Below are 16,698 nucleotides of genomic sequence, written 5' to 3'. Positions count from 1 at the left end.
CAGAGGATGCTAAAATTACAGGAGGCTAAACTGTTTTGTTCAGACTCTCAAGGGCACAGATCCTATTAGCAGAGGGGAAAACTCACACTGAGGAAACCTATACTGCGGGGGGGTGGGAGTTTCAAATGAAAGGGAAAGGTTCTATATGGAAATCCTTAGAGCAGGAACTTGCGGGACAGGGAATGATATGAAAATGTTCCCAACAAATGTGAAACAGGCCCAGTCAGTGTCATTTATTGTACACGTTGAACAGTGTCTGAGAACCAAGGTCTCCCAGAGTTTGTTTGGTTTTAGGGTTCTTTTGTCTTGTTGTTTTCATTCTTTTTTGCATCAAACAGGTTCTTCCAAGAACCTGTTCCCGAGGAAGACAAAAAGAGAAATCCTCAGTGAAGTGAAACAGAAGAAACAAGGTTAAAAACTCACCAGACACAAGCCACACCAAACACTCATCCATTTAATTTCCTGTTACATGCACCGAGGAAACCAAGAACATTAGGCCCCAGGGCAGCAATGCTCTGAGATTCTAGCTCAGACATATCATGCACACATACCCACACACACGTTGACCCAGGCAGAAGTCACAGGCATGCACAGGTGGCTAGAGAACCGCTGGGCAGGATGGGAGGAGGAGCTGGCCAAGGCTATGCCAGACAACCCTTCTGTTGCAGGCAGAAGAAGATTAAAGATTAAAACAAAAGCAGAACACAGGAAAAGGGAGGATGTTCAGACAAGAGGTTGGACAGATGAAGAGGGAAAGATGCAGGGGAATTTGGGGAAAGCAGCCTCAAAGAGGGAGGTCTTTCTTTATTGGGAACACAGATGGGCAGAGGTTCTGTGACTCCAGTAATATACTGTGGCTGACAGAATCTGCCACAGCATCACCTCTACATCCTGTGCCCTCTTCCCAACGTAGAGGGAAACCACAAAAACCCACCCTCCACCCCTGCCCATTAACACTCTTAAGGACTTTCTCCAGTACCCAAAAAAGAAATGACACCCCACCCCACCTCAACACACACTCAAAGTTAGGTCCAGTACAGGCCAAAGTTAGGCCCAAGAGAACGCCTCAGTAGCTCTTCTTGGCGGAGCCAAAGCCAGAGAAGCCCATCACAGCCGCCATCTCGCCATCCTCCTCAAATGTCAAGTCCTCCTCGGCCCTCCTTTTCTTCTCCTTCTGCTTCTCCTTCTTGTATGCTTTAGCCTTTTCCTCCTAAAGGGCAAAGGAGAGAAAATCCCTCAGAATCAGGTCACTCCAGCGCTGATAGTGCTGAAAGAGATATGTGAGCTTCAAGATTCTTTTCCATCTTTAAGCCTGAATAAAAGCCACGGTAAAGATTCAAAGGTCAGTGATAAAGCACTTGTCCAGCATGCATGAGGCCCTGAGACTGACTGCCAGGTTGGCAGTGGGAAGACTGTAAGCAGATTGTAAGGGATAAGAAGAGATTCATTAAATCTCTGAAGTTCTTAATTCTACACCCTCGTTCATCTCTAGTTCTAACCAGACAACATCCCGGGGCATGCAGGATATGCTAAGATCTGTTCTCGGTTCTGTGTAAATATTATCCTAAGATCTCCAGTGCCGAAAATGAGGTACACTGAGGTTATTTAACTTTCCCAAAAGTCATGCAAACAAATGGAAGAAAAGGGGATTCTCACCCTATAACCTGGATCATAGGCCAACTAGGGACTAGGTGTATTTAGTTAATCCCTCTTAACAGTTTAAAGAGGAGTAAAAATTATAGGGGAAGCTGTATGTGCATGCACTGGGGACAGGATGGCAATGGGAAGTTCTGAACTTTCTTCATTTCGTTATGAACCTAAAATTAGTCTAAAACAAACCTGTCTAAATGAAAGAATAATTGCCAAATGATCTGGTCAAAAAGCCACAGAGAAATGGATTAGGTTTTAAGCCATTCTCATGAGTCTCAAACAAGGATGTCCTAGTACACAGAAACCCAGGCACAAGACTGGAGATCAGAGAATGAGCCAAGGAAGAGGGCCATGCCCAATTCACAAGGTACAAAGTCAAAGGTGAGAAGCAGGGTCAGGAGAGCCTCACCTCTTCTCTGAGTTCCTTCATCCTTTCCTCAAAATCATAATCTTTCTGCTTCTCTTCCATCTTCTTCTTGTTGACCTCAAAACGTTTCTTTACCTGATCCAGAGTGGAGCGTTCCACACGCATAGACATACCCAGGTTTCGTTGATCTGGGTGAGGTTAACAGTGAAGGCAACCAGTCATTATAACATTCTCAGACCCTCAAAAAGTCTGGTCCTGGCTTTCTTTTTTTTAAACCTTTTCAAAATAAAATACACAACAAAAATAAGTATGACTTATTTGGGTCTCACTGCTCTCAGAAGTGGCAGCCACAGATAAAAAGCAGGTAGCTTTCAACTGCATTTACTAAGCAGATTATCAACCAGGTCAGCTAACCTCCTCCTTTGGCCTCTGTGCTCTTGCACAGGAGTCACATATTCAGTGATACACATACACACATACATGCACACATACATACATATATACACACACACACACACACACACACACACACACACACACACACAGCCCAAGAAAACTACTCTCCTGCACTCCCCCTCAATCAGACCTTTAAAACTCAATCCTAGCTCCAGTCATGAACTACCTCCAAGTCTTACGTTTCTTTCCATTAATGTGGTCCAGGAAGTTGATGGAGTCCTTCACCACACAGTCACAGACATTGCAGTAGTAGCTGACAAATGGGAAGAAACAGCACATGCGTCAATGTGGTTTTTAAGGATCTTACTGTTTTCAGTGAAGAAACTCTGATTCTTGGTACACTTCTATGACATCTGTTTTGTTAATGGAGACCTTAAGTGGCCTGGGACTCACAATGTGGACCGAGCTGGCCTCAGATGTGCAGAGCTCGTCCTGCCCCTTCTTAAGTGATACAATTACAGATGTGGTGTGTGTGCTACAGGCCTGGCTTTTTTTATTTTTTTGGAGAAAAGCTCTAACCCTGTAGCCCAAGTAGGCTTTAACTTGCAGCAATCCTCCTGTTTCATCCTCCCAAATGCAGGTATTACAGGCATGATCTACTTTACCTAGCTCCCAGCATCTTTTTGGAGGCATTTTCATAAAGCCTTACAAGATACTCTCCAGCCTCCAAGGCAGCCAGACTCTCCTTGTCTTCCCACCCTTTGTAGCGTCCTCCCAATCTGTGCCAAAATGTTCTGTGTGATGAACAGAACGTGTCAAAAGAGGTGGTATATCACTTCCAAGATTAGATATTGTAAAGAGTGGCTTCTGCCTTTGTGAGGATGACTTGGTTTGAGGAAACTCATCTCTTTATGCTTTATTGTGAACAACCTTACAAATAGGCCCACGAGGCGGCGAACTTCAGCCTCCAAACCATAGGCATGTGAGAGCCTGGAAGAGGATTTTCTACCTTTACTTAAGCCCCAGTGAATGCAAACCTAGTCAATTCCATGACTGCACCCTCATTGGAGATCCTGATCCAGAACCTCCAAGGTAACTACCCCTCAATTCCATGCCCACGAAGCTATGAGCTATTATTATTTAACTTGCTAATTTATACAGCAAAGGTATCAAAACAGTGGGTTTACTAAATAATCTACAGAAATGCGGCTAACTGCTATCTGCATGTCTCCTGATATAAATTCTAACTTGAAGAAATGTTGGAACTCTTCTGGGTCACAGTCTTGGTGTACAATAACTATAGTTAACAGCTTCCCCTAATACACCTCAGTGCCTTCAGGTCTAACAGACTATATAACCTCTTTGAAGATATCAAGGAAGTAATACACAGCAGCCCACAGAACAACCCCTCCTTGAGTTGACTTCAAACTTTAGGGGGCAAAGAAAAACAAAGACTCGAGTTATGGTCGATAAGGTTGCCATCCCGGGCCTAAGATTCTCCTCAACACATCCACATTTATATTGGTTTTAATATAAATACTTTATTAGGCCAGCCTTGGTATTGGAGGACAAAAGGCTACTCACCCTCCCATTTCAGACTGTGGGGTTGTCTTGGTAATGACGATTGTCTTCCCAAGCTTGGACTCCAAGTCCACCTTGTAGTCTCTGTGCCGAAGAAGCTCCCGCTTGACGGGCTGCACTGGTTTTCCTGAAACAGAATGAGAAAGAGGGTCCCTTCAGTGTTGCACTTTCTTTCTTTCATTCTTTCTTTCCTTTTTTTTTTTATTTTTTAAATTTATTTACTTATTATGTATACGGAAGAGTGTGCCAGATCTCATTACAAATGGTTGTGAGCCACCATGTTGGTGCTGGGAATTGAACTCAGGACCTCTGGAAGAGCAGTCGGTGCTTTTAACCTCTGAGACATCTCTCCAGCCCTCTTTTTATTTTTTTTTATTTTATTTATTTTTTTTTTTTTTTGGTTTTTCGAGACAGGGTTTCTCTGTGTAGCTTTGCGCCTTTTCCTGGAACTCACTTGGTAGCCCAGGCTGGCCTCGAACTCACAGAGATCCGCCTGGCTCTGCCTCCCGAGTGCTGGGATTAAAGGCGTGCGCCACCACCGCCCAGCTGTCTTTTTATTTTTTAAGAAAGGGTTTCTCTGTGTAGCCCTGACTGTCCTGGAACTCACTCTGCAGACCAGACTGGCCTCGAACTCAGAGATCCGCCTGTCTCTGCCTCCTGAGTGCTGGAATTAACAGTGAGTATTACAGTTTCTTTTTTCTTTTTCTTTTTTTATAATGATCACAGCTCATATTTACTGAGCTCTTTTTTTTTTTTTTTTAAAGATTTGTTTATTATGTATACAGTGTTCTGTTTGTATGTATGTCTGCACACCAGAAGAGGGCACCAGATCTCATATAGGTGGTTGTGAGCCACTATATGGTTGCTGGGAATTGAACTCAGGACCTCTGGAAGAGCAGTCAGTGCTCTTAACCTCTGAGCCATCTCTCCAGCCCCGTATTACAGTTTCTTAGCCAGAACGGAAAAGAAATGCATGAACCCCAAATTCAGATGACTACTCTCATTCATTTTTTTGGGTTCCTCAAGGAAGGGACACAACAGATACTTTTATGCAGCAGTTAAAAGAGGCCAAAAAAACCTACTCTAATTAGCCTGGAACTCACTATGTAGACCAAGCTGGCCTCAGACTTGGAATGGCAAACCCAACTCTCAAGAGCTTTTCTGAACTCTAACGCCAGGAAACTTAAACAGCGGTTCCTATGTGTTGTCTAGCTGAACTGAGGAGTTCTGACTTTTTGCTCGAAGCAAACCTTTCAAAAGAGGGGAACTCACACTCTGTAGCATAATGTTCAATGTTTTCATGCCGTGCGATGGCTAATACTGGTTGTCAACTTCACTACATCTGAAATCAACTAAACTCAAGCAGCTGGGCACACTTGTCTGCAGGTTTTGTTTTGTTTATTTTTGTTGCGGGGGAGGCGGGGAGACTGGATCATTTAAGATGAGCAATCCCACCCTGAATATGGGCCACACCTGGGGGCAGCTCACATAAAAGAAAAGGAGAAAGTAAAAGGAAAGGAGAAAGCTTTAGGTTTTTGCCTGCTTGTCCTCACACACTGTCAAGCGATCTATCCTGTTGCTGGGCATTCCTTCTTGACCCACTCTACCATCCCCTTAGCCCTTCATGAAGCAAGCACCCACCATCCTTCTTTTCTCTCTCTTCTGTGAGTCTCTTCTCCGCGAGTTTCTCGTATTCATCTTTGTCCCACTTTCGGCGAAAGTCCAAGTTTTTTGTCTGTAGGAGGAAAAAGCGCTCAAGACCCGTCGTTGTGCCTGTTCCCCTGAAGAAACTAAGGGAACCGCCTAACTGCCACCAAGGCGGCCCCAGGACCTTTCGAAAGAGAAGTCTCTCTGATACGCCCGGGGGTCTGGGGTACTCGGGACCCCAACCCGAGAGACTTCCGAGATTCCACTGTCCCTGCGCCAAGGCCTTACGGGGGAGTTCTCGAACCTGGACCCTGAGGTCGCGAAGAGGAGCCAGGAAGTCAGCCAAGTCTCACAGCCTGTCTCTACATAGCTCTGAAAAACCACCCCAGAGCCCTCAAACCTCCTCACACCAACACCTACCCCGCTGCCCGACGCCATCTTCACAGCGAAGTGAATGGAAAGCCGTAAAATGCCGTAAAACGCGCCCAGAAGCCATAAGGCAAGATCACGCTCCAATAAGATTCGAGCTTCGCATTCTAACTGCGTTAAGGACTGGAGCGATTCTAGGCTGTCCTGTTGGCCCCGCCCTCTGTTCCAAGGAGACGGCGCAGGCGCAAAGGGCGCGTGAAGCAACACGGAAGTAAGGGCACCGACCAACGTTTCTCTCACTGGCTTTCAAAACAAGTCTTGGAAGAACAATAAATAGCTCAACTCTTCTATTTCACAAAGAATCGGAGGTTCGGAAACAGTGCCCCATGATCTAAACAACTTTACCTGTATCTTCAGGGTTTCTAAACTTTTTTGTTTTTTTTAAAGACGGGTTCCCAGGTAGCCCAGACTGGACTCTAATTGGCTATGTATTGGAGGCTAGTCTTGAACTTCTGATTCTCCTGCCCCCGCTTCCTAAGTGCTGGGTTTACAGGCAAGTGCCACGATGCCCATTCATGTGTCGCTGGAGCTCGAACTCAGGACTTCGTTCATACTATTGAGCACTCTACCAATTGAGCTACAACCCTGCCTAGTAAACCTTGTTTTAAAAGCTAAAACACGTATCAGTGGCTCTGGATGTCCCATTCACCAGCATGTACTATGAGTGTGGCTCTAATTTATGCACAAAAGACAAGCACTTTTACATTTGGGTTCTTTTCCCTTGAAATAATGATACTACTCCTTGGTTAAACTCATTTCCATATCTGGAGACCATTTAAACTCATTCAACTTATACAGTACAGTTTAATCTTGAAACTGTCATCTGCCAACACCCCAGAATGAAGCACTCCGCACTCTGTCAAGTTTGTGGGAAAGGGTAATGCTTGAGACAGAGTCTCACGTACCCCAGGCTATGATGCAGAGAGGATGAACTTAAACTCCGGAACCTCTTTTCTCCACTTTCCAAGTGCTAGGATTGTAGGTGTGGTATGTTTTTAGACAAGATCTTTTTGGCCCTGGCTGACCTGAAACTCTCTTTATATAGTTTTCTCAGTGTATTACTGGAGTCACAGAACCTCTGCCCATCTGTGTTCCCAATAAAGAAAGACCTTCCTCTTTGAGGCTGCTTTCCCCAAATTCCCCTGCATCTTTCCCTCTTCATCTGTCCAACCTCTTGTCTGAACATCCTCCCTTTTCCTGTGTACTGCTTTTGTTTTAATCTTTACTCTTGTTTAGCTGACCTCAAAGAGTCTACTGCCTTGGCCCCACCACTCCACTACTGGGATTAAACGTGTACTATCAGGCAGAGGTTTTGTTGTTGTTGTTTTGAAAAAGGGTCTCATGTAAACCTAAGGCTGAATTTTTATGCATTTCTTTATTCATTTATTGGTTTTGGGTTTTTGTGTTGTTTTTTGTTTTGTTTTGTTTTTTTCAAAACAGGGTTTCTCTGTTTAGCCCTGACTGTCCTGAAACTTGCTCTGTAGACCAGGCTGGTCTCAAACTTACAGAGATCCGCCTGCCTCTGCCTCCGAGTGCTAGGATTAAAGACATGCACCACCACTTAATTATCTTTAGACAAGGTTTCACTAGGTAGACATGGCTGGCCAACAACTCACAAACAATTGGCCTGTCTCTACTTCCCTTGCACTAGGATTAAAAATCCTGTGCCACCTTGCCTGGTCCCAAAGCTGACTTGGAACTTCTCACCTCCTGCTTGCACCTCCCAAGTGCTAAGAGGCATTCTATCGAGAGAGCTATATCCCTGGCTGTATGTTGGCGTTTTGGTGGGTTGTTTTTTACATTTCACTTTGTATGTAAGTCTGCATGTGTGCTTCACATGTCACAGCAAGTGTATAGAGGCCAGAGGACAACCCAAGAGAATCTGTTCTCTTCTCCATGTGGGCCCCAGGGATCAAATTCAGGTCAGTCTTCACCTGCTGAGCCATCTCACCTGCCCCAATATTGATTTTTTAGCAACATGAGAGAAGAGGAGGAATTCTAGTAGTTCTCTTCACTGAACACAGAAGCATCTCTTAGGAAGGTTACCTGGAGCTCACAGGGCTCTCCAGTATCTGAGGTCTACACAAATTAATCCTTTGGTAACAAATTACTCAAAGTACACTTACTTTTTTTAAATTATTTTATTCTTAATCATGTGTATGGGTCTGTGTGTATGTGCACATTAAGTGCAGATGTCTATGGAGCTGAGAAGAGGGCCTCAGATCCCCTAGAACTGGAATTACAGGTAGTTGTAATCACTTTGGTGTGGGTGTTAGGAACTGAACTCAGGTCCTCTGCAAAAGCAATATGCACCCTTAACCAATAAGCCGTCTCTCCAGCCCACTAGTACGTTTTTGAAATGTAGCATACTATATAGTCAATCCTAGAACAACCTCCAGAGCAAGATATGGAGTCATCAAGAGAAGTTACTGTGGCAAAGGGAATGGTTTCCACAATCTCAAAAGATCAGATCACTGACTGATCATCCATTAAATTCAATGTCCAAAATCATTCAACAGCCCCACCCTTCTACTGTTAGCTGGAAGAATCAACAGATGTACTCCTGGGTCCTTGGGACATCATCTCTGTTCACTGTTCATTCTTGCTGTCAAATACTCCATGGACAAACCATAGTCTGATGTAGACAAATTCTCCGAACTCTGGTTCCCAAGCTACAGTTAAAGTGAAGTACATTCAGCTTCTCATTTCAATGGGTCAGAGTCTTAGCCTGAGGCGACTCTTCCAGAGCCTTGCTCACAGGAACCATCTTAACATCTCTTGAGAGAATTTAGAGACCCTTCAGCTCTGCCTTTGCAGTTAGAGTGTGCATTCAAGCAGAGTAGCTGCTAATCCATGAGTCCTTAGGACCCGTCTACTTCTGTATCCAGGACGGATGGAGGCAAAAGGCACTTGGACAACATCCATGCTGGTCAGCTGTTGGAACATCCACCAGAATTCAGTCCTAGATGAAAACTTTTCTTCTGAGGACAGCAGATGGAAATTAGGCAACAATCAAGACTCAGATAGTCGCTTCTGAATTTCAGCCACAAGACTTTCTCGATTAATAGTCACCTAAAACATAAGAGAATCCTTGTGTGACAAACTAGAAAATGATACTAATGTCTTAGCCAGTTTTTCCAAATTCACTTCATTCTGCATCCATTCTCACTATTTACACCTGGGACCCATATGGTGGAAGGAGAGAAGTGACTCCTACAAGATGCCATATACACACATGCATGGGATATATGTACGCGCGCATTTAGAACTCTATTTCTGCAAGCTCTCACTCACTTCTTCTCTGCTGGCCACTGTACGGAGCTTGACGACACCTTCATTCTGTTCTTGCTCACCAATGATAACCATCAGAGGAATGTATGTTTTCTCACAATAATGCAGCTGGGTTAACAGTTTGGGATTGTTTTTATATAGCATCTCTGCCTGAAAAGGATAAAAAGAGAGTATGGGACTTAAAGTGATTGTAGCACATAAGTACCCAAGGACATACATTTCCAAGGGAGCCAGAAATAAGTAGCTAGCCCTCTAGTGGTAAGGTAAAAATGTCCTGAGTACCACTGTAGGCATACGGTAGAAATGAGCCATGATTATCGTGTCCACATATACCCAGATACCTTGATCCCAGCATCCCAAAGCTCTGCGATTAGCTTCAAACGCTCTCGGAGAAAGTTCTTCTGGGGTGTGGCCACAAACACTTGGGTCTCTGTGGTTCGAACCCTCTTACCAGAAGCCTGATAAAACAGAGAGAAGAAACTAAAACTACAGCCTAGGGTAGCTCTCACAACTGTAATCCCAGCACTCCGGTGCCTAGGGCAGGAAGACCCTAAATTCAAGGCCCAATTGAGCTCAGAAAGAAATTCAATTTCAGACTGCTCTTTTAAGAAAGTGGGGGTGGCCGGGTGGCGGCGGCAGCTCATGTCTTTAATCCCAGAACTCGGGAGGCAGAAGCAGGCAGATCTCTAGTGAGTTTGAGGCCAGCCTGGTCTACACAGCGAGATCCAGGACAGGCTCCAAAACTACACAGGGAAACCCTGTCTCGAAAAACCAAAAGAGAGAGAGAGAGAAAGAGAGGAACAAACGAACGAAGGAAGAGGGAGGGGGAGGGAGTACAGAGGGAGGGAAGGGCTAGAGAGAAGGCTCAGCAGTTTAGAGTACTTGTTCTTTCAGAGGATCCAAGTTCAGTTCTCCGCACTGACATGGTGGCTCACAACCACCCATAGCTCTGACCCTCCACTTCTGACCTCCATTGGCACGAGGCATACACATACATTCAGACTAAACTCTCGTACACATAAAAAGATAGAATAAGTCTTTAAAAAAAGAAAGATAGATATTTCCTTTGTACTTTCAATTCCAAAAAGCAAAAGGATCATTAAAAAAAAAAAGGTCCAAATGCCCCTCCAGAAACTAGTTATTAGCTTTCAAAGTCATTTTACATCTACCCAGGACCTACCTTCATCTTCTGCTCCACAAGGTAGAAGATTCTCTCTACTCCAATGCTCAACCCCACACAGGGCACGTTATGGCCCTTGGGATCAAACTGGGCTACCAGGCCGTCATAGCGTCCACCAGCAGCCACACTACCCACATTCAGCGCCCCCTTTCCAGCCTGACCCCGAGACTGCAGGAGCACCGCTTCATAGATCACTCCTGTGTAATAGTCTAGGCCCCGGGCCAGACTTAAATCAAAGGAGATCTGTAAGGGAAAAGCTACAGTCAGTCCCCGATCGGAATCCGAGAACCTAAGAGTTCAACAGAAGGTCCAATCCCAGCTCTGCCGACCTTTTCAGCAATTCCAAATAAAGTCAGGTAGTCAAAGAGCAGCTTCAGGTCTCCTAAGCCCTGCAGGGCCCGCTGGCTTTGGGACAGTCTGGGATCCTTGGACATTTCCTCTACCAGGGAAATCCCCCCTGGAAAGAAAAGTCAGGTAAAGTCTGTGCTGTTTACCCAGGTGTGTTTCATACGAATTGATCTATGTTTTTGTTGTTTTGTTTTGGGTTTTTGTTTGGTTGATTTTAGTTTTGGTTTTCTCTACATAGCCCTGGCTATCCTGGAATTCACTATGTAGACCAGACTGGTCTAGAAATCACAGAGAGCTGCCTGCCTCTGCCTCCCGAGTGCTGGGATTAAAAACATGTGCTACCACAGCCAGTTTGAATCTATCTGCTCTAGCCTGTCTTCCTCATTTTCTTTAAAAAGACCACAACCTTGGGCTCAGGGCCAGATCTTCCTCTCTGCTTCTGCCTTTGCCAAGAAGACATAAAGCAGGTACAATACCTAAAAGGGAAATTTCTTTATCTAGGCCAGACTCTGGAGCTGATCCAGAGGTACAAGCTGGACACTTGTCGCCCTCAGCCTGTTCTAGCACGGCTCTGAAAACACCAGTTCTTACCATGACACTGGACATACGCCCCAATTCGATCAGCCACCTCAGGAGTTAGGCCTTTCTGTGCCACCATCTCATATCTCACATCTTCCCAAGACATCTGCATTAAGACCCAAACATTAGCTCAACCCCAGTCCCTCTTTACCTAACTGAAGCAGGATCTCTCATTTTCATTTGGTATCTTAAGGAACTAACAGGCAATTCAGCAAAACCACAGGCAACTTAAGAAACCCAGCCATAATCCCCACTGTATGGCATAACTCAGACTTTGTTTAAAAATGTCTCCTTAACCTTTTTTTCCCCCATAAAGCCACTTCCAGCCATGGTCTCCTTATTCTTCCCTAATGGCATGGATTAGAGGGCAGGGCAGAAACCCAGACAGGGTCTGTTTAAAGTATGTTTTCTTTGTTACCTTGTCTAGTTTGTCCATTGATGTACAGATGGTACGGAACTTGCTCTCAGGAACACCACAGACAGCAAACATCCCATCTACAACCCGCCGGTCATTTACCTGTGAACTCAATGTAATTAACCCAAGTGTCCTGTCAATCAGTGCTCTTTTCCTCAAAACTATGGCTATCTCTAAATCTCTTTACTCATAAAAGCAATTCAAAGACAATTTCATAGGCCCAATCCACACTTCTCCCTCACCATGTACACCAGGCTGGTCTCACCTTAATGAGAAAGTCCCCCAGTTGCAATCCACTTAGGATTTCACACATGATCTTCAAACATTCTGCATCAGGGATCATAGGGTCAAATTCACCAGCAATGTCAAAATCCTACAGGAAAAAAAAAAGGAAGAAAGCAGAACATATTGGCCCACGCCTTTAATGCCAGCACCCGGGAGACAGAGGCAGATGGCTCTCTCAGTTAGTTCAAGGCTAGCCTGGTCAGTTTCAGGACAGCCAGGGATACACAGATGTCTCAAATACCTGTCTCAACAAAACCAAAAGCCAAAACCAAACCAAACAAACAAAAAGGGAGAAAAACAAACCTCCCACTGATTGGCAAATCCCCAAAGTAACTATCACTAAACACTGGTCTAAATTATCACTTAACTGGTTGGTCACTTACACACTGGCAGAACTCCCGGTAGCGGCCCTGGACTATGGCTGGGCTCTCTCGCCGCCACACCTTTCCAACTTGATATCGTTTCATCTTCTTCAGTTTATTCATGGCCAGATAGCGAGCAAAAGGAACCTTATGTAAACAGGTTGAGGAAGAAAGATACTATGTTCAATGTCCAGACCCACCATTCAGATGGGAGGGAGAACTGGGTTCCTAGAAATCATCCTTATCTTACAGTGAAAACAAGGACCTTTCCAGGCTTTTCCCACTGTCTCTGAAGCCTCGCAGTATTGGTGTTGATGAAGGCATTTCACTTACTGAAACTGAAGGCTGACCAGAAAAAAAGAGGCAGGAATAGAAATGACCTCAGATACTTAGGCCTGGTCCATTTCCTCCCATTCAGATCATTATCCAACCAACTAAAAAGCCGTCAAGCTTCAGAACTGAATTTGCCTACAATTTAAAATCCTGTTTCTGAAAGTACGGGCCAAAGACCACATGCACATTTTCCAGGATTCTGTTTAGAGAGGTGGTTCTCAACCTTCCTAATGCTGCAACTATTTAATACAGTTCCTCAGTTGTGGTGACCCCACACACACACACACCATAAAATTATTTCATTGTTACTTCATAACTAATTTTGCTACTGTTATGAATTGTAACGTGAATACCTGATATTCGACCCCTGTGGGGCTGAGACCCACAGGTTGAGAACCTCTGGGTTAGCACTTGCAAGATGAGGGAGGTTTGCAAGGTGAGGGAGGGGCATGCTGCACAAGTCTGACTATCTGTGTTCCATCCCCAGAACCCACAGAGGAGTTAGGAGAGAACTAACTCCACATAAACACCATCTACACACACAATAATTAATTTTCTTTTATATGCACATTTATAAATACCACTCCAGTTATGGAATTTAGGGTCTCTGGAGCTAGGGTCAATAATCTGTGTTTCTGCAAACTTCCTAGAAAGAATCCCCATATGCACGGAAGTTAAATAACAGGGCCTTCAGGTTAGGCTCTCCAGGCAGAACTGCTTCCTAGGAGAAACTGGGAAATGAAAGGTGCTGTCAAAGTTCCTCTCCTCCCTTCTGCCAGAGAGAGCCCTCGGGATCTGGGGAGAAGCAGGTCAGGCTCCAGCACTCAGAAAGATACAGTAAGGTCATATCGAAGAGACAACAACTCTCCACCTTGATCCTTCAAATCGTACATGAGGCCGAAGTTGTCTTCATACTTCTCGGTGAGCATTTCCTGCAAGAGTCAGACAGAACAAGCCACAGTTCAATGACTGACTACAGAACACAGATGGGAAGCCCTGTGGGAAACTGAAGGCAGGTAAACAATGAGGTTCTCAGCACCCTTCTGTCCTTACTGTTAGCTCAAATGCTGGCGTATCCAACCCCTCTGCCCCATGACGCTTAAAGCAGCTGACAATCTTATCAAGAATCTTCTCCCTCACAACCATCTGTTGAGGACTTAAATCCCTGGTGCCCTGGAAAACAAAAGCAGTCAAATAATAATCAAGGCCATTTAAGACTAAAGGTTAAATCATGTCCATAACCTAAGGTTTGGAACTAACTTGACCCCCAGCTAGAATTTTAAGAATAAGCCGGGCGGTGGTGGCGCACGCCTTTAATCCCAGCACTCGGGAGGCAGAGCCAGGCGGATCGCTGTGAGTTCGAGGCCAGCCTGGGCTACAAAGCGAGTTCCAGGAAAGGCGCAAAGCTACACAGAGAAACCCTGTCTCGAAAAACCAAAAAAAAAAAAAAAAAAAAAAAGAATAAAACGCCCCACACACCCCCCACTCCACGGCACTCTGCCAGACAGGGTGGGCAAGGGGTGTTACCTTTGGAACCTTGATGATAAAATTTGGTTTCTCTTGATGTGGTTTCAGTTGGGATGTTAACACTGCCTGTGCAACCTAGGAGAAAAAGGAACATGAGATGTGCCTTCTCTGGACACTGGCCAGTCCTGTGACATCTTTGACCCTGTGGACCATCAACCTGAGAAGACCCTTGATCCCACACAAAAGATTTCCCAAACACCATTTTGTCTACCCTGATCTCCTTCCTCCCTCAATAATCCATGTTGCATTTCCAATTATACCTGTAATACATAGTAAGTTCAGTCTTTATTACACAAACTTCTTCACTGTTTGGAGTTTTTAAGTGTCTGAAAAAGTTGAAGCGCCTGAGAATAATAAAGACACAGAACCCACACCTGCCACCACTAAACTTCTACAAGTAGGGATTAGAACTCCAGTTCTCTACTGGACACGATGACATATACATGTAATCCCAGCACTTGGGAGACAGAAGCAGGAGGATCTCTGTGAGCTTGAGGCCAGCCTGGTCTACAGAGTGAGTTCCAGGATAGCTGGAGCTACATGGTGAGATCCTGTCTCAAACAAATAAACAAAATGAACTCCAATTCTCAGATCTTATTCAAACAGCAAAAAAGGTGATGCACGCCTTTAATCCCAGCAGTCGGAGGCAGAGAGAGGTGGACCACTGTGAGTTTAAGGTCTACACAGTGGGTTCCAGGCTAGCCAAGGGTGCATAGTGAGACCTTGTCTCAAAAACAAACAAACAGAGTCAGGAGACAGGATAAACGGAACATAAAGACAGAACCAACCCAAGAAAAAGGTCCAAACCTGGGCCAAGGAGATGGTTCAGTGGGTATCCACCTGACCACCTGAGTTGGATCCCTGGGACCCACTCACATAGTTGAAGGAGAAAACCAATTCCCACAAGCTGTCCTCTGACATACTTACACTCATATGCAATAAAACCTATGGAATGAGAGGAATAAATTTCCTGGTTGGAAAAAAAAAACCAGACTAGTAAAATGCTGTGACTTAAAATGAATAAAAAACCTGAACTCTGTTGAGCATGACGGTACAAAGTATCTGCTTTCAGAGAGAGGTAACAACCACTGACATAGTGTTGGTGAAATGGCTCATGGGTAACGGTGCTCGCCACTTATCATGACCACCTAAGTTCAATGCCCACACTCCACAGGTGAAGAAAAGAACAGAAATGCGCCATGGCACACCAACACACACACACACACTAATTAATATATAAATGTACTTTAAAAAAAAATCAGGTTTGAAGACCTGAAGGTTGTATGTCCTTCCAGAAATAGAAATGGTGGTAATTTCATACTTTGGAAAGTCCCCAAAGAGAAGTCTGAGTTCAAGTCCACAATCCCTTATTCTAATTCCAAAATCCAACTATCTCTGAAAATGTTTCTCTGGGATTCATTTTAGGGTAAGTTCATTTGATGTGCATAAACTCAGTCCATTTATAGTTTGGGGGGGCATTCTATTATAGATCTGGCTCAAATTCTAACATGTTCAAGAATTTCATATGATTGAGAGTAAACCTCATTATAATACTTAGCGGCTACGTATCCTTAAAAGCCATTTAACCCTGCGATCTCCACTTACTCAGCTGTAAAATGGAGAATAAAACCCTCAACCTCTGAGATTGCTCCAACAATAAAATGACAAAAGCATCCAAAACGCTTAGTTCAGTGCAGGTACAAAGTGGCTAATCAACAAAAACCAATTTCAGGGCTGGAGAGCTGGCTCTTTTAGAGGACCTAGGTTCTATCACCAGCACCCACAGGGTGGCTCACCACCGGCTGTAACTCCAATCTCAGGGGCTCCTCTGTGGGCACCAGGCGCATACGCAGTGCACACACACACATGCAGGCAAAATCCCCATACACATAAAAAGAAATAAACCTTCAAAAATAAAATAAAAATGTAATAATACAATATAGGCTGCGAGTCTATGCTTTCAAGCCAGGAGGCCCCGGCTCAGGGTGGCTTACCTGGCTGTGACAGCCAACCGCCCGGATGCACACTGCGCGGGGAGGTCGCAGGAGCTGGCCGAGCAGCGCAGCCCAAACCCCGCGGCGCAGGGGTCCCAGGTGGGACATCGTGCAGCAGGACGCCGGTTTCCTGGAAAAGGGAGCCAAGGGCCTGGGGACAAGGCCAGTCCACCCTCAAAAAGGCGACAGAGAGTCGAAGACCCTAGCACCAGCCCCTGGGAACACCTGAGGTCGGAGTTAGTCCGGGGGTGGAGCTGAACTCCGAGTATCTCACGCTCCCTGACCCGGAAAGGTTTTCGCTCTCGCTGGAGACC

General features: G+C 45.0%; 2 protein-coding genes across 3 annotated transcripts; both read right to left on the bottom strand.

The window, feature by feature from the left end:
- Positions 1 to 209: 209 nt before the first annotated feature.
- Zmat2 (zinc finger matrin-type 2) lies at positions 210 to 6,094 on the bottom strand. Of its 2 annotated transcripts, XR_008219126.1 has the most exons (7): positions 6,062 to 6,094; positions 5,636 to 5,729; positions 3,998 to 4,121; positions 2,653 to 2,726; positions 2,060 to 2,205; positions 1,008 to 1,210; positions 210 to 352 (listed from the first exon to the last, which is right to left on the bottom strand). XR_008219126.1 is itself a non-coding variant. In XM_052741948.1 (6 exons), the coding sequence occupies exons 1-6, from the start codon at positions 6,077 to 6,079 to the stop codon at positions 1,067 to 1,069; spliced, it is 600 nt and encodes a 199-aa protein (XP_052597908.1). In that variant the 5' UTR covers positions 6,080 to 6,094; the 3' UTR covers positions 210 to 1,066. The 2 variants fall into 2 exon arrangements, 1 of the variants encoding a protein (XP_052597908.1); XM_052741948.1 differs by having other exon boundaries at positions 210 to 1,210.
- Positions 6,095 to 8,197: 2,103 nt separating this feature from the next.
- Hars2 (histidyl-tRNA synthetase 2, mitochondrial) lies at positions 8,198 to 16,637 on the bottom strand. Its single transcript, XM_052741943.1, has 13 exons — positions 16,385 to 16,637; positions 14,391 to 14,465; positions 13,917 to 14,036; positions 13,700 to 13,795; positions 12,552 to 12,677; positions 12,149 to 12,256; positions 11,887 to 11,985; positions 11,481 to 11,574; positions 10,871 to 10,998; positions 10,542 to 10,784; positions 9,703 to 9,819; positions 9,365 to 9,511; positions 8,198 to 9,142 (listed from the first exon to the last, which is right to left on the bottom strand). Exons 1-13 carry the CDS (start codon positions 16,490 to 16,492, stop codon positions 9,083 to 9,085), a joined length of 1,521 nt encoding a protein of 506 aa, XP_052597903.1. The 5' UTR covers positions 16,493 to 16,637; the 3' UTR covers positions 8,198 to 9,082.
- Positions 16,638 to 16,698: the final 61 nt, after the last annotated feature.

Source organism: Peromyscus californicus, unplaced genomic scaffold (genome assembly GCF_007827085.1).
Source record: "Peromyscus californicus insignis strain IS unplaced genomic scaffold, ASM782708v3 Scaffold_17__1_contigs__length_78620276, whole genome shotgun sequence".
In the NCBI taxonomy this organism is placed as follows: Eukaryota; Metazoa; Chordata; class Mammalia; order Rodentia; family Cricetidae; genus Peromyscus; species Peromyscus californicus.
This window is presented reverse-complemented; position numbering and strand designations above follow the sequence as displayed.

Excerpts from the sequence above, each read along its gene's own strand:
- Zmat2 (XM_052741948.1), bottom strand. Across the intron at positions 2,206-2,652 it reads CCACATTAATGGAAAGAAAC|ATCAACGAAACCTGGGTATG; the intron begins GTAAGACTTGGA and ends AACCTCACCCAG. Across the intron at positions 1,211-2,059 it reads TGAAGGAACTCAGAGAAGAG|GAGGAAAAGGCTAAAGCATA; the intron begins GTGAGGCTCTCC and ends TTTGCCCTTTAG.
- Hars2 (XM_052741943.1), bottom strand. The coding sequence starts at position 16,492 with ATGTCCCACCTGGGACCCCTGCGCCGCGGGGTTTGGGCTGCGCTGCTC. Across the intron at positions 11,986-12,148 it reads TGGGGGACTTTCTCATTAAG|GTAAATGACCGGCGGGTTGT; the intron begins GTGAGACCAGCC and ends TTGAGTTCACAG. Across the intron at positions 9,143-9,364 it reads CAGTGGCCAGCAGAGAAGAA|GTGACTATTAATCGAGAAAG; the intron begins GTGAGTGAGAGC and ends CTTATGTTTTAG.